General features: G+C 61.0%; 2 protein-coding genes across 5 annotated transcripts; one reads left to right on the top strand and one right to left on the bottom strand.

The window, feature by feature from the left end:
• Nucleotides 1-264: 264 nt before the first annotated feature.
• Nucleotides 265-9,595, bottom strand: SHC1 (SHC adaptor protein 1). 4 transcript variants are annotated; one of them, XM_029936062.1, is made up of 13 exons: nucleotides 9,453-9,595; nucleotides 6,019-9,249; nucleotides 5,472-5,542; nucleotides 4,864-4,927; nucleotides 4,605-4,724; nucleotides 4,324-4,377; nucleotides 4,098-4,149; nucleotides 3,827-3,953; nucleotides 2,918-3,116; nucleotides 2,767-2,836; nucleotides 2,556-2,690; nucleotides 2,172-2,410; nucleotides 265-1,483 (listed from the first exon to the last, which is right to left on the bottom strand). In XM_029936062.1, the coding sequence occupies exons 2-13, from the start codon at nucleotides 6,511-6,513 to the stop codon at nucleotides 1,298-1,300; spliced, it is 1,812 nt and encodes a 603-aa protein (XP_029791922.1). In that variant the 5' UTR covers nucleotides 6,514-9,249; nucleotides 9,453-9,595; the 3' UTR covers nucleotides 265-1,297. The 4 variants fall into 4 exon arrangements, with proteins under 4 accessions (XP_029791922.1, XP_029791924.1, XP_029791921.1 ...); XM_029936064.1 differs by having other exon boundaries at nucleotides 6,019-6,186; XM_029936061.1 differs by having other exon boundaries at nucleotides 6,019-9,595.
• Nucleotides 9,596-9,861: 266 nt separating this feature from the next.
• On the top strand, nucleotides 9,862-13,041 carry CKS1B (CDC28 protein kinase regulatory subunit 1B). Its single transcript, XM_029936065.1, has 3 exons — nucleotides 9,862-10,006; nucleotides 11,806-11,933; nucleotides 12,542-13,041. The coding sequence occupies exons 1-3, from the start codon at nucleotides 9,948-9,950 to the stop codon at nucleotides 12,592-12,594; spliced, it is 240 nt and encodes a 79-aa protein (XP_029791925.1). The 5' UTR covers nucleotides 9,862-9,947; the 3' UTR covers nucleotides 12,595-13,041.
• Nucleotides 13,042-14,989: the final 1,948 nt, after the last annotated feature.

Below are 14,989 nucleotides of genomic sequence, written 5' to 3'. Positions count from 1 at the left end.
CCCCCCTCCCGTCCGCAGGCGGAGCCCCCAGCAGCAGGGCTGCCTGCGGGCGGGTTGGGGAGGCACCGGCCTGACCCCCGAAGCTCAGACCGCGCCCCAGGCCGCCGGGCCTCGGGAGGCCCAGGCTTTCCTAGTCCCGGATCGCGATCCACTTCCCGGGGCCGCAGCCTCTGATAGAAAAGATCGTGCAGAGGCCGGGAGGGGGGAGCCACCAGTCGTGGTAAAAGGGCTTTGAAAAGGCAAAGGGGTGAGGTGTACACGTAATTGACTATCATTCTGTGTTCAAGATGAGCCAGGGAAAACAAGGAAAGTAAAACCACAGCCCTAAAATATACGCGTATAAAATCAAAATAAATGTAGTTCCAAACCTACACATGGTATTTGGGGATTGTCTACTGCTTTAGTCTCAATGTCGCCATCCCTGCCTCCACAAACCCGCAGTTACTCGTTCAAGGGGCCCAATTCGGTCACCCCCCACCCCCGCCCGCCCCAGCAAGAGGAGGCAGGGTAGAGGCTGCAGGACCAAGGGCTACGCTTTGGCTGTAGAGTGTAACATGCATGCAACACGGAAGCGGGGGAGGGACTTACAAAATGTATATACAGACCCCTTGGGTGAGGGTCCCCCTCCCCCACCCGTCTTCCCCCTCCCAGGAGGCACTGAGCAAGGGAGGGGTCCATCTCCCCACTGGCCAGGGAGAGGGGGGCTCTGAGGCAATCTCTAAGGGTCGCATTTCCCAGGGGACAGGGGCCAGCTGCCGTTCCTGCCTCTGCTCTCCTAAACTGGAGTGGAGTGGGTGCTGAGCAAGGAGAGGACAGGGGCCCCCAAGCCAAGGTGTCAGCACGCCCATCCTCAACCTCAGGGGCTCAAGAACTCTTTGCATAAAATATCTTCAGACCTAGGAGATGGTCAAAGGCACAAAGTTTAACCCCTGCGGGGGAGGGTTGCTGAGAGAGAACTGGGGTGCCCTGAGCCCGCGGGTAGGCGAAAGGTGTGATTTGTTCCCCCTTCCCTGGAAAGGTGATTGCCCCCTTACACTTTCTCATTTCAAGGAGGCGCGCTGCCCAGGTCTCCAGCACCCACCTCCTTGGGGAAGGGGTATCAGATTGGCACAGGAGAGGCCCAAGGAAGGGGCTGCTCTGTACATTAATACTTTGGTAAGGTTCGGGGAGAACTAGGATTCTGCCCCAGGCTTCTGACAAACCCTCTCATTCAGCCGACGCTGAGCCGTGCCCACGCGATGCCCAGCTCCCACCCAAGGCCCAGCCCACAGAACACGCCCAAGTGAAGTCCTGAGAATCAAGGAGCAGGTGGAAGGGGGGAGAGGCCCCTGCGGGGAGAAAGCGCTTGGCCGGGCTCCGGCCGCCGCCCCACAGGCTGCTGCAGACACAGCTCGCTGCCCGCAGACACGATGGGCAAGTGATTGTCCACGTGGTAGCTGATGAGGTGGCTGACGCTCTCGAAGCGGTGGTCCTTTGTCCGAACCTGCGGGTGCAGAGGGAGGGGCAAGGCAGGTGGAGAGTCAAATTAAGACCTCAGCCCCCAAGGCTGCGGGAGCTGGAGGACTCCGGAGGGTTGAGGGAGGAGAAAAGGACGGCAGGGCTGGGAGGACTGAGGGTCCCAACCGCCAAGACTCCTTGAGAAGGAGCACCCAGAGCCCCGGGAAAGGGCAGCGCCGTGCACTGGGAACGGGCAGAGGGGACGTCTGCCCAGGAACCGGAAGCTGAGGGCTCTCTGCTCCTCTTTTGACCCAGAGGGCGGCATGTCTCAGGGGAGGGCACACGGTACAGAACAGACAGGGAGCCGAGCCGGAGACTGCTGTAGAAAAGAGCCCAGAGTTCTGAGGGGCAGTGGGGCAGTGCGGACACACGACAGGACACTGGTCTGAGCCCTGAGTCTGGGGGAGCGGGGGCGGCTCCTCTCCAAGACAATTTCCTCATTTGTCAAAAGAGGGGGTCAGGCAAGATGAACACCTTCAAGCTCAGACGGGCTCCAGGGCTGGGGCTTTGCGGGCTGAAAGGAACAGAGCTCAGGTTCGGGGCTATGAGGGAAGGGACCCGGACTGCTGGAGACTGTGCGCGCCCAAACCCCAAGGAGGGGCAGTAGGAAGCAGTGAGGGAAGGAGCAAGCCGCCCCGCCAGCCCCCCACACCCCGCCCCCCTGCAGCACGCACCACGCCCTCCGGGTCCACCAGGAGCAGGTGCTTGGGCTGCCCACTCTGCAGGCCTGTGAGCACATACTGGCCCGGCGTGGTCGTGCTTTCCCGCACCAGGAAGTCCCCATTGAGGTGCAGCAGGGCCTCGGCCTCCCGCCGGCTCAGCTTCCCGTGGAACCAGGGCTCCCCTCGCAGCTGCTCAGCCATGGCCACCGACTGGGGAGGCGGAGGCACCCGAAGGGCATCCTCAAAGGGCTCTGGGGAGCAGAGAGAAGGCTGGGAAAGGCAGGGGCCACGCCACACGCCACACGCCACACGCCAGGGCCCAGACCTCCAGCGAGGAGGGAGGAGGTGGAGCCAGGTGGGAAGACAGGGACGCAGAGAGGAGAGGCGAGCACTCACTCATGTCAAAGAGGTCTCGGGGTGCACTGCCGTTGATGGCAGGATTGGGGGGCCCAGCCCCGCCCCCTGCTTGCCGGGCCTTGTCTAGGTTCTGGACGTTGACGTAGGAAGGATCATCGAAGAGCTCTCTGCCTGCTGGGGAGGGAGGCTTCAGCGACCCCAGCCCGGCCTCCTGAACCCTGACCCTTGCTCCTCCCGGCTCCCTTCACACCTGGGCAGGGCGGTGGAGCTGGTATCTGTTTGCAAACTTCTGGGTCCCCCCCAGCAGGCTGCCCTACGGGCTGTAGGGACAAAAAGAAGATGTCACCGGAAGCCCAACCCTGCCCCTGCCGCCCCGGGCCACCTCCTCCCAAGCCACTTACCAGCGTCGCTCCCAGGTGGCTGGGGGTCTGGACAACGGGGGCAGTGGGTCGAGCAGCACCTGGGGGGGCTCCTTCCCGAAGCCTCATGTCCACCACGCCCCCGAGAGGGGGCTCCTTCCCCGGGAAGTCATTATAGTACTGATGGTCAGGCGGCTCTTCCTCCTCCTCGTCCCAAGCCGAGCCGTCAAAACCAGCCATCCTGGGAGGGCAGGAGGGAGGGAGGGCATGGACGGGGCTGCGGGCTGGGCGCTGCCCGCGGGGCGGGCCCAAGGTCGCTGTTTTCTGCACTCAGCCGCACCCCCATCCTGGAGGCCCTGCAAGGAGCCATCGCTTCCTTCTCGAGCGTTAGAGGCGAGGGAGGAGGGTCAGAGCTGGCGAGATGTGCCCGGGGCTCCACAGTGGAATCGGATCTGACCCCGGGTTCACGCCCTTGGTTATGACGCACGTCCCGAGGGTGGGGGGCACAGGGTAGCGAGAAGGGCCGCCCGCCAGACTAGTGCAATCTCCTCCGACTACTCACCGGCTGCCGCCTAACGCAAGAAACGGCAGTGACCTCAGGGGCAAGCGCCCTCCCTCACCCAAATTCCTGATGGCAGTTACGGGCAGAAGACAAGAAACCAAGGACGGACAAATGGGCAAGAAAACAGAGGCGGGCGGGTGGCCCTGGGGTGGCTAGGGATGGAAAGGGGCTCGAAGGCGGAGGAGTGGGGGGCGGCGTGGGGGCTGCCATGTGAGAGGAGGACCCGGCCCCGGGCAGGAAGGACACGGTCTCCCGGCAGCCGCGGGAAATGTTAGGGTAGCAGGAAATGGGACCCGGACACACAGGCGACGTCCCCCACCCCGTGTGGCCACGCATGGGCACTGGGGCCCCGGGAGCTGGCCCGCTGCGCCTGCGCCGCTCACGCTCACCGGTCGTGAGGGGTGACCAGCTTGGGCGGGTTCCTGAGGTACTGTTTGAAGCGCAGCTCGAAGGCCTGGCCGATGGTGCTGATGACGTCCTGCGCCAGCCCCTCGGGGCACTCCAGGATGTGGCAGGCTGTGGGCACAGCGCAGGCCGCCCATGAGCCCCGAGGCGGGCGGCCGGGGTGGGGGGCGGACAGGGCCCCCCCTCGCTGCCCGGGTCCTGCTCACCTTTCTCACGGACAGCCGGCCCCACCCCGCGCTCCCCACCGCGCCTCACCTCTCTGATTGACCGGGTCTTTGGCAACATAGGCGACGTACTCAGCTGTGTCCTGGGGTTGGGCGGGGTCAGAAGAAGCCACTTAGCTCCGGGGCAGAGCCCCACCTCACTCCCGACCCCTAGAACCCAGGGCTTTTCAGACACCACACCGTCCGTGCAGCCCGTGTCGCCCCAGCGCCTGGCCCCGACTCCCCCACCAGCACCCGTGTCCTGTCCTGCCACTCACCGGGTCCCCACCGGACGCAAACGAGATAGACTGCATGTGGTGGTTGGCGATGATCTGAGGGTTAGGGCAGGGGACAGAGAGGGGATGACACGCGTCAGGCGGCCTCAGGGCCCACCCAGCGCCCCCTGCCCGGAGCCCTGGCGGCCAGTCCCGCCCTTCTGGCTTCTTAGCCCAGGCCCTCCTAAACTCCTCCTTCCTGGCTGTCCTAGCTCCCGGGCTGTGATGCGTCCTGCTCAACCCTTCCTGCAGTGTTTCCGGCCCCCCAGCCCAAGCCCACCAACCTGCTTGCAGTGTGCGGCCGTGAGGCTGAGGCTGCTGGTAGAGACGGTGAGAGTGATTGGCATCCCCGCAAACTTCAGGTTACTCCTCCCCAGGATGGAGCTGAGCGGGCGGCCACAGGGCTAGGGGAGGGCCCGAGGCTCTCAGAAGCTGGGGCTCCCCATCCCAGGAAAGCCCCCGCCCTCTGCCTTTTGGTCTCCCCCCTGCCACCACTCCCCCACATTTCCCAGCAGCACCCCCAGCCCCACCGGCCCCGGATACCTTTCTCCTCCTTGTCGCCCCCTTGGCACCAGGCACGGCCTCACACACCAGACTGATGGCCTCCCTGGGGAGAAAGGGGTCCTCAGACCCAGAGCCTGCCTCACTCGGCTGGGGCAGGGGGAGGGGACGGCCAGGCCAGACTCCAGGGGCACTCCAGGCTCTTTGTCGTGGTGGATTGAATTAAGGGCCTTTAATATTTGATGACACGTAGAGGCCACTTCCTGGCTGATTGGGTTAGGGCCTCGGAGGGTCCGGCCCCACCCACTCCCAGCCAGCGAATGTCCCCTCCCTCTCCCCCCCTGCCCAAAGGCGCAGCCCCCTTCCACCCACCCAGCTCCCAGGCTGAGGCTCACGCTGCCAGCCAGCTCTGCTCACAGGCCGGGAGGAGGAAGGATCCAGACCAGAGCTGCCTCCTTTCATTCAGACTCAGACTCCCTCCCCTAACTTTACCTCCATCCTCCTTACCAAAAGATAAGCCACCACCCAGTGACCCACGTCCCTCCTCCACTGGCCAGTCCAGGAATTCCCGGCCCCCCCCCCCCCCCCCCCCCCCCCCCCCCCCCCCCCCCCCCCCCCCCCCCCCCCCCGTCTGCTCCCACCCCACTAACCTGGTGACCTGGGTGCGAGTATTGAAGTCCAGGGCGCGCATCGACTGCAGGACCTCCACGCAGCCCATGTACTGGGGGAGGGGACCGAGGGGGCACGTCAGCCGCCTCCCCCCACCCCTTCACAAAGAGCCCCAGGTCTTTTCCCCACGTGCCTGCTCTAGTAGGAGTGAAGACGAAGGCATTTCGCCCACTGCCCGCGGTGACACCCCACCCCACAACGTGCAAGGCAACAGGAAGAGAGGAGAGAAAAGGCAAGCTGGGAGGAGGAGCAGTGACAGGCCCTGGGGGGCACGGGGGACGTCTGGGGCGGGGAGGAGACCGGAGAGCACACTCCAGGGGCACTCATTCCAACAGTCACTAGGGGCCTCAGCCAAGCTGGGCGCTTGCTAAGCAGGGGGAGGGGGGCCACAAGAAGGAAGGGGCCTGGGCAGAGCTGGAAGGGGAGGGGTCCAGAATGCGAGAGAAGACCAGGGCCCTGCAAGTGGGGAGGTGCTGGGGAGATGGGGGGACAGGAGACCGAGGCTCCAGGACGGCGCAGCTCACTCACCCGGACCAAGTAGGAAACCCCGGGTCCCATGACTCTGTCGTCGGGGTGCAGCCAGCCCCGCGTGGGCTTGTTGACGAAGCTCCCGTGGCGGGTCCACTCCTCGCCCCCCAGCTGGCCCCCTTCCACCCGCGCCCTGCGCCCGCTGCCTCCGCTCAGCTTGTTCATGTCCTGGGGAAGCGGCAGGGGGCCCAAGTCGGGCGCGGCCGCCCCGAAGACCCCCGCCCCGTCCTCGGCCACCCTCCCTGGCTCCCCCTTCGTCCCCGGGCGCCCTCCAGCCGGGTTGGCCAGCTTCAGGGTGCTCATACGGGGGAAGAAGGAGCACAGGGTGGTGGGACTCTCGTCCCCGGGCAGAGGTGGCAGGATAGGCCCCAGGGACGAAGCTGATGGGGAAGGCGGCTCCTCTGGTGGTGTGGACCCCGAAGCCCCCTCCTCCAGCGATGACAGAGACTCATTCCGGAGTGGGTTGTACTTGGGTTTGGGGGGCAGGAGATCCATGGCTGGAGGGGAAGGGAGGCTGATGCCCAGCCTGGCCCCCCTGCCAGTCAGGGCAAGGGGGCCAGGCAGGGGGCATCCCCAGGCCCTTAGCCTGATCGGACCACTCTGGCCGGGGATCTCAAGGATCCCGGGTAGGGAGAGGGAGCAGCAGCGCCGGCGCCCCCCCACCGCTCAGACCCCGATAGTTTCAGGCCCCATCCCCGCCCAGCTTGGAGCCTCTTCTCCACCAGCGAAGAGAACAGGCTGGACCCAGAGCGGCCTGGCTCCTCCCCAGGGGCGGGGAGCTGAGACGAGAGAGCCCAATCCCGAGGACACTGCTGACTCATAGGCTCGAAGGGGCTGAACCCCCACCACTGCCCAGCCGACAACTCCGGCAGGGACGGAGCTGCACGGGTCCCCACCCTGCCCCCAGACAAACCACCAGTAATCCGGGGAGGGGAGTAAAGTAGAGGTGGGAGGAAAGGATGTAGGAACGAGAAGGAAGGGAGGGAAACAAGGGTAGGTCTGGATCAATCCAAACAGGACATGGGCAGGCCAAAGGGAGCAGGAAGCCGCAGGAGAGTAGGGGGAATGAGAGAGGAAACAGAGGCAGCTGGGGGTGGAAAAGGGAGGGGACCCCTGAGCTCAGCACTTCCCTTCCGGTCCGGCTGGAACACTCAAACTCCCCCCTCCCGCAACCCAGGCCAGGCTACCCTCAGCGCTGGGTAGCAGTGGGGTGGTGGCCCCAGGGCGCCTGGGCCATTAGCACCCTCTGCTACAACAGCTGTGGACAGGAGGGAACGAAATGGGGAAAGGCTGGAAGTGGTCCCAGTGAACAGAGCAAAGCCTGGATCGTAAGGGGAGCAAAGTCCAACCTGGGAGGCGCTCCAGGAGCCCCAGGAGCCGCCCGGCAGGAGGCAGAGGACAGGCTGACCGAGCCTCCTCAGTGTGGCCCCCACCCTGCGGCGGGGGGGGGGGGGGGGCAGCGCCCAGCACTCCTATGATTTCCACCCCACCCCCACCCCCGCCCCAGGGCCTAGTTAGCAAAGCAAGCTGTCAGGGTGGTGGGTGGCAAGACACTAAGGTCAGCTCCCTGCACACACTCTCTCACACCGGTGACCAGGGAAGCTGCAGGTGTCCGCCCGGGGCAGAATGTGCCTGGAGAACGTAGGAGAGTGAAGCAATCCCCCGATAGAAATGGGGGCTGCGGGCCACGAAGGGGCAGAGGGGGCAGAAGGCAAATCTGTGCCAAGGGGCGCCAGGGATGGGCTAAGGCTGGACCCAAGGAACAGCCCCAAGCCCATCCCTCCCACCCCCAGCTTCCTGCCACAGCTCTGCTTGAGGGGGCCACGGAGGAAGGTGGGGGTGGGGTCAGCAAACAAGTACCAAAAGACACGCAGACTCCCCACGCTCACCTTGGAAATACCTACTCTCAAATTTAACTAAGATAAAGATGCAACTGATGATATGATTATAATTAATAGTGCCACCACTTAACTCTTTCACCTGCCCCAGCCCTCACCCGAGGACAGCCTGGTCACTCCTGAGCACAACTCTATCACTCCACGTCCCAAGGCCTTCGGCGCTCGGGCCGCGGGAGGATGAGGAAAGGATTCGCCACAGCCTCGCACCCCGACGCCGGCCAGGACGGCCCCCAGCCGCGGGAGTCCGCGGAATTCAGAGGCCGGGAACGACCCACAGGTGTGGGCGTTGGGGGGGGGGGGAGAAGAAAGAGGAAGTAGAGCTTTTTAAATTTGCATAGGAAAGAAGGGGCCGGCCTCCTGAGAGTCCGGGTGGCCGGGTGTGGGGCAGAAGCCGCTGGTGGCTTCCCAGCCCAGCAGGGAGGAGGAGGCAAGTAGCAGGAAATGGCGAAAGCCTCAGGAATGTTTCCAGAAGGGAAGGCTGGGCGAGCGGACCCAGGAGAAATGGCCCAGGCAAGAACTCTGCTTAGGGGGAGGGGAAAGGCCAAAGGAACGGTGGGGGCTGAGGAGTCCCTGCAAAAGGGCCACTTGTCCCCTCCACCCTTCCAAGTCGCCGTCCTCTGGCAGCGGACAGCGCTCGCTCCTGTCGCCCCCACGGGTCGCACGCCGACAAACCCATGGCCCTACCAGCTCCCGAGGTGCAGGTGTGAGACCTGCGGCTGTCCCTGGGGCGGAGTCGGTCCTAGGACGGGGAGCTCCGGGAAAGGGGCTTGGAACCCCGGAGCAGTCCTCGCTCCCCAAGCCCAGCCTCCTTCACGCGTGCCCACCCTGGGAAGGGAGCAGGGGAGGCCAAGGGCTGCCTCCAACCTCTCACCGCTCAGAACCGGGCGGGGGCACTTTGACTTCCCACCTGCTGGGGCACGAACGCTCAGGAAAACGGAGCCCGAGGCCCAAGAGAGAAAAGGGAACGATGTGAGCCAGGGGCTTCAGGGCTAAGGATCGCGCTTCCGAGGCGGGGACTGGGGTCGCCCCCCGAGCAGCCCCTCAGGGGGCGTGGCCCCTAGGTCGCAGGCTCCCGATACTTCTGGGAAGCGGGGTGTTCTCTCGACCTGACTAGGGTGTGAAGAGGCGGGGCCTCGGGGAGGTGGGGCTTCACGCGTCCCTAGCGTTCTCTGAGGGGCGGGGCTCTACTCTTTGGGAGATAGGCTCTTTGATTGACAGGAGTTAGCGGAGACCCGTCGCAAGGAGGCGGGGTCTCGGGGAATTGGAAGGAATACCGTCAGGTTTCTTGCACTAGGGCTTGGAAGCATGTCCGGGGGTGGGGCTTCCAGGAAAGCTGGGAGACAGGGTGGGGTTGTGGACAATAAGCAGAAAACAAGTCGGGGTTCGGGGAGCCCCCTGAAGTTGGTAGGTGGGACTTCCGGGGAGGGGGTCTCAGGAGGCGGGACTTGTACTCGAAGACCGGAAGTAGGGTCCCGGGAGAGGGGTTCCGGGGTGGAGGAGTGGGTCACCTAAAGAGAGGGGAAAGGCCCAACTCACCAGGGCCTCATGGAGTCTCCGCACCGCACCGCGGCCCGATTTGGTTCCGGATCACGCTACTGCCTCCTTAGGTTGCCGTTCCAACTTTCTCCCCGGCCCGGCCTCCCTGAAGAAACTTTATTGCACTCACTTCCGGCCTCACTAACCCCTGACCCTCTACCTCAGTCCCTCCTTCATCCATCCCACTTTCCCGAATCAGCCAATGGCAACGCGAGAACGCGCACGGGGGCAGGGATAGCCAATTAGAGGCGCATTTTTTACCTACGCTTGTTCTTGAGGAACGTGAGAGGTGCACTCCAATAAGGACTCGAGGAGAAGCAAATCTAAGCCAATCCGAGGCTTGAAGGTGGAGCTGTCCCGCCTTAAACCAAAGGGACCAATAGGAAGCGCAGGCGGCGTGTTTGAAAGCGAGGCCAAAGGGGGTGGGAGCGCGTGCTGCTGGGAGTTGTTTGGAGGTTGGCGGCTCGGGGCTGACCATCCTCGGGCCGAGCCATCATGTCGCACAAACAGATTTACTATTCGGACAAATACGACGACGAGGAGTTCGAGTACCGGTTAGTGCCGGCGCGGGGCCCACCGCGAGGTCGTGAACTTTGACAAGTGAAGGCAAGAAGAGTTAGGAACGGGGGCTGAAGCGACAGGGCCGGCGCATGCGCGGGAGGCCCGGGCCTCGGGCTGCGTACGGTCGCGGAGAGCGCACGGCGCACGCGCTAGGGCTCTAGGGCGAGGGAAAGTAGGAAGTGGCGGACTCGGAGTGGGCGTGGTCAGGGCTCCAGGCTGCGGGCCCGGCTCACTGGGCTGAGCGAGTTGCGCTTGCCTTCTGCAGACTGCCTGGGTCTCGGCGACGCCTCGGGGCCTCCCGGAGCCTACTGGGAGGTGGCCACGGCGGCGCGAGAGGTGCCCGTGGGTTCCTGGAAAAGGGGGTAGGCTCGTTTCAGGAAGGGGGGCTTCGAGGACCGGCGAGGGGGTGAAGCTGGCCAAAGGCTTCGAGAAAAGGCTTGGCCGGGGCCTGCCGGATGCCCTCCGTACATTTTCAGCAGTCACGGAGCGCCTGCAGGCGGGGTGCTGAGTGCGGGCACAAGCCCTAGCCTCCGCTCCCCGCAGCCCTAGAAGTGGCCGGAACGCCGCAGACTTCAGAACGAAGGCCAGAAGGGACGTGATGGACGTAGGCACAGGTTGTGTGGAGCGACAGGGCGTGGCACGGAGGGTGAGGAAGGGGGTCCTTACAGAGCCGCGGAATTTGGAGCTAATCCAGCTCCGTGATTCCAGGTTGAGAGATTTGGGAAGATCAAGGAATCTACGAAAGTGAGCATTCCAGCAATTAAATGTGATCCTTAAAACAACTTCCTAGTTCGTATCTTGTCCCCAGAATTGAAAAACATAGATTGGAAACTTGCTTTGCTTATGTTTCCTTTCTGCCTCGTGCAGGGCTGGGCCCTGTAGAGGCTTGGTGTGTGCTGACAGGCACAGGGCCCTGTGACCCCCGGTGCTTAGGGCAGATGCCCCCAGCTCAGCTGGGGCCCGTTAGCTTTTGTCCTGCACATCGGGCCCGAGCCAGCTAAAGCTGCGTGCGCTAACTTCTCTGCCGGACGGGGAGGGCCGCACGTGTGCCTCTCTGGAGCTTGCAGGTCTTGGCAGTGGTGTGTTGGTGTAAGAGGGAACTCGTTGTGGGCGTTTGATTGTGGGTTGTTTCGTCTGATGTGGTGCTGAAGGCAGTCTTTGCGCCAGGAGCTTGTTAGAATGTGAGCTGTTTTCAGGTGTGTTCTCACTGAGCTTGATGAAGCAGAGCAGGATTAGCCCAATTCAGGTCAGAGGAGTACTTTTGTGGCCATGAAAGGAGACATCCTTGCTTAGGAAAACATGCCGTTTCCCAAAAGCAGCCTCATGGCTCATCCCTTGAGAGTCAGGACAATGAAATTGAGGACGAGACGGGTACAGCAGGTCCTTGGGCCGGCTCTGCACACGGGGCTCCGTGGGAGGCCTTTCTTCACCCATCCTGTCACTGCTGCCTGTGATCAGTACGCTGTGTACGGGCTGCCATGCGGCTGACTTAGTGCAGTCACGTAGATCGGACCTAGGAGGGCAGAGGTATCGACGGTGCCCGGAAAACTGGCGACCACTCGCTTGCGTTATTCATTGACCTCTGCTTTTTGATATACTTGGTGAGGATCTGCAGAACGTGGCCTTTATTCCTAGCTGCCGCTCTTCCACAGTAAATTTATATATAAACTCCCAATTATCAGAAGCCAGTCTGTCTTTCGTTTTCTCTCATGGTGTGGTACGGAAGCACTTGTCTAGCGGACTGTCCCCGGTACTGATGTGAACCCCCTGCCTCTCTGTGTCTCTGTTACAGGCATGTCATGTTGCCCAAGGACATAGCCAAGCTGGTCCCTAAAACCCATTTGATGTCTGAATCTGAATGGCGGAATCTGGGCGTTCAGCAGAGTCAGGGATGGGTCCATTATATGATCCACGAACCAGGTGGGTGCGGTGGCTGAAAGCAGTCATATTGGGTGCCTTCACCGCGGGAAAGAAGGACTGGTAAGGTCGCAGAACGAAAACAAATAGGGGGAAGGTGGCGGTGCTTTACTGACTCCTTGCCGGCCATCTAGAAACAACCAAAGTCACCAAAAGTAAGAGTAAAGTACCTGGGAGGTTCAGAGACAAACGGTTACTGAAAAGCTCTCTTTAATCTCTAATAGAGTCCAAGTGTACTCTTTTTTTTTTTTTTTTTTTTTTTTAAGGCCACATATACCCTGGCAGAGGCTGTGGCCCTTCATCATTCTCCATCAGAAAGCAAGTTCTTGGATGTGTTCCAAATGAGCCAAGGAAAGTCTGTTTCTCGATAAGACACCAGACACCGGGCTGCCGGGCAGAACTAATAAAGGGCTCCCCCGGGGCTGTACGCCCGCAGCAAAGGACCTGACACACTAACGGTTCTTGGCACAGCTTTTGGGTCCGGTTCTAAGGCCATATGCTCACATCTTACTTCAGTTGCAAAGATCCGAGCGGGGGTACCTGGAGGCGGGAGTGGGGGACCGCAGGCTGTGCATAGACGAGTTGCCTCTTAATTTCTCTGGCTCTTTCAGAACCTCACATCCTGTTGTTCCGGCGGCCCCTGCCCAAGAAGCCGAAGAAATGAAGCCGGCGGCCCCCTCCCAGCCTCAGTGTCCACAGCTGTCCTCACGCGCTGTCGAGGCCTTTCCAACATGATTGTGTTGCCTTCTCGTTTCTCACTTTGACATTGACAGGATGCTCAGACTGTTTGCATATGCTGGTGACCGCTTCGCTTGAGCCCCGGGTACCAAGGCCCGCGCAGCTCAGTGCTGTGGGGCCGCGGCCTCGGCCGAGTGTGGCCCCGGAAGCCACGCGGGCTCTGCGTCCAGCAGGACGCCCTGGGGGGCGGGAGGAAGCACGTCATCTACCGAGGCCGTGGCCGCAGGGGACTGTGTACACTTGCTGTTTGTTTTGTCCTGCCAGGTACTGTGTGTACGGTGCTTTGTGTTTCATTGTATTGGAAACGTTCCATTTTATTCAAGAAATCTGTTCCGTGTTAAAAGCCTTGATTAAAGAGGAAGTTTTTATCTGATTCTTGGGTCGTGAAGGTCCCCCTCTCGGGGCACCACAGGCAGCACCCTGTTTGCGGCTGCGCCCCCTTCAGGTAGAGCACGAAGCCCAGCTCTCCCTCATGAGGTTCGTTCCAACATTCAGGTCACGGGTTTTTAACCTACTTTAAGCAGACTCCCTGTCAAACATCCAAATGACATGTTGCTCTGTGAGCCTGAGATAGAGGCTCCGGGGAAGCATCATCGCAGCAGAACAGACGGTTTCCCAGGGTCCCGGGTGCCGCCGTTAACGTGGGCCTGACTTTGGAAGGGCGGGTAGTGAAGGGAGGAGGCAGCTAGCGTGCCCTCCTGCCAGCCCCAGGGCTCAGGCTTACCTGTGGCCTGTTACCTGGGGGGCGGGAGGGGGGTGGCAGGCGGCTGGCCAGTGCTGATGCCTAAGCCGCCCAAGCTGCTCCTCAGAGATGTTGACTTAGTCCTGGGTGGAGCCTGGATGTGCGAATGTCCGGCATTTTTGTGCAGGCCGCTCCGGTCCTAACCTTTGGGAAAACAGGTATAAGCTGTAGTTGTTTGAGAAAACATTTTTCCAGGGGCACCTGGGTGGCTCCCTTGGCGGAGCCGTGCAGCCCTTGATTTCAGGGTCGCAGGTTCAAGTCCCATGCTCGGTGCAGAGATTACTTTAAAATCTTAAGACATTTTTCCTAGTGGTAGCTTACCCCTTACTTTTAAAAAGTAACAGTAATAGTAAATAAAGGCAATCCTCTTGCCCCTTCTCCCCGCATCCACCCATTGACCACTAGGGCAGTAGCTCCGCTGTGGTCCCTGAACCGGAAGCATGACATCACCTGGAACCTTGTTACAAGTGCAAACACCTGGGCTCCTCCCTAGACCTAGTGAATCAGACACAGGGTTCAGCCCAGGAGGTTCCAACAGCCCTCCGGGTGACTCCGGGCCGCTCAGGCTGGAGAGCCCCTGATAAAGGATCGGGTCAGAGCTGTTTGAGCGGAGGGGGCGGGGAGGGCGGGAGGACACAGCGTCACCACCGCTAGTAAAGATGATGGATCGGTGACTTAGTGCTAGGCAAGTGGGACTTCTGTTTTGCCTTAAAAACATTTTTTAGGGGCGCCTGGGTGGCTCAGTCGGTTAAGCCTCTGACTCCGGCTCAGATCAGATCTCAGGTTCGTGGGTTCGAGCCCCGTGTCAGGCTCTGTGCTGACAGCTAGCTCAGAGCCTGGAGCCTGCTTCTGGTTCTGTGTGTCCTTCTCTCTCTCTGCCCCGCTCCCTCTCATGCTCTGTCTCTCCCTCTATCAAAAATAAATAAAACATTAAAAAAATTTTTTTAATAAAAAAAAAAAACCATTTTTTAGGGGCATCTGGCTGGCCCAGTCTGTAGAGCATTCAGCCCTTGATCTTGGGTTTGTGAGTTTGAGCCCCATGCTGGGTGTGGAGATTACTTTAAAATCTTTTTTAAAAATTTTACTTTTTTTGAGCTGAGGTTCTTTTAATTGAAAAGCATACACAGGGCTTATTACTTGAAATAGAATAGTCTAGATGTCTGGCCCCACCTTTCTATTTTTCGTTTTGTGGTTGCTACATGGCATCCCTTAACCTTTCTTAGCCTGTTGCCCATCTGTAAAATGGCATCATCTACCTTGGGCTTCTGGAAAGTAAAGTGAGGGTGGGTGGGCTCAGCGGTCCTCCTCATGGTGTGCGAATTTTACGTGTTTACCACGGAAAACACAGTCCAGGCCCCAGGAGCATGAGCGGGACAGGAGTGCTTGTCAACCGTCTCGGGCTCCCACCTGCACCCCCAGAACGGGGGCACTCGGCACAGTGAGAAGGTCCCAGATGGGCACTCGCCCTTGGTCATCAGTTCAAGCCCCACGTTAGATATAAGGACTACTTAAAAAAAAAACATTGTATTTTTTTATTTAAAAATTTTTTTTGACAGACCGAATGAGAGCACAAGCGGGG

Source organism: Suricata suricatta, chromosome 3 (assembly GCF_006229205.1).
Source record: "Suricata suricatta isolate VVHF042 chromosome 3, meerkat_22Aug2017_6uvM2_HiC, whole genome shotgun sequence".
NCBI classification, from domain to species: Eukaryota; Metazoa; Chordata; class Mammalia; order Carnivora; family Herpestidae; genus Suricata; species Suricata suricatta.
This window is presented reverse-complemented; position numbering and strand designations above follow the sequence as displayed.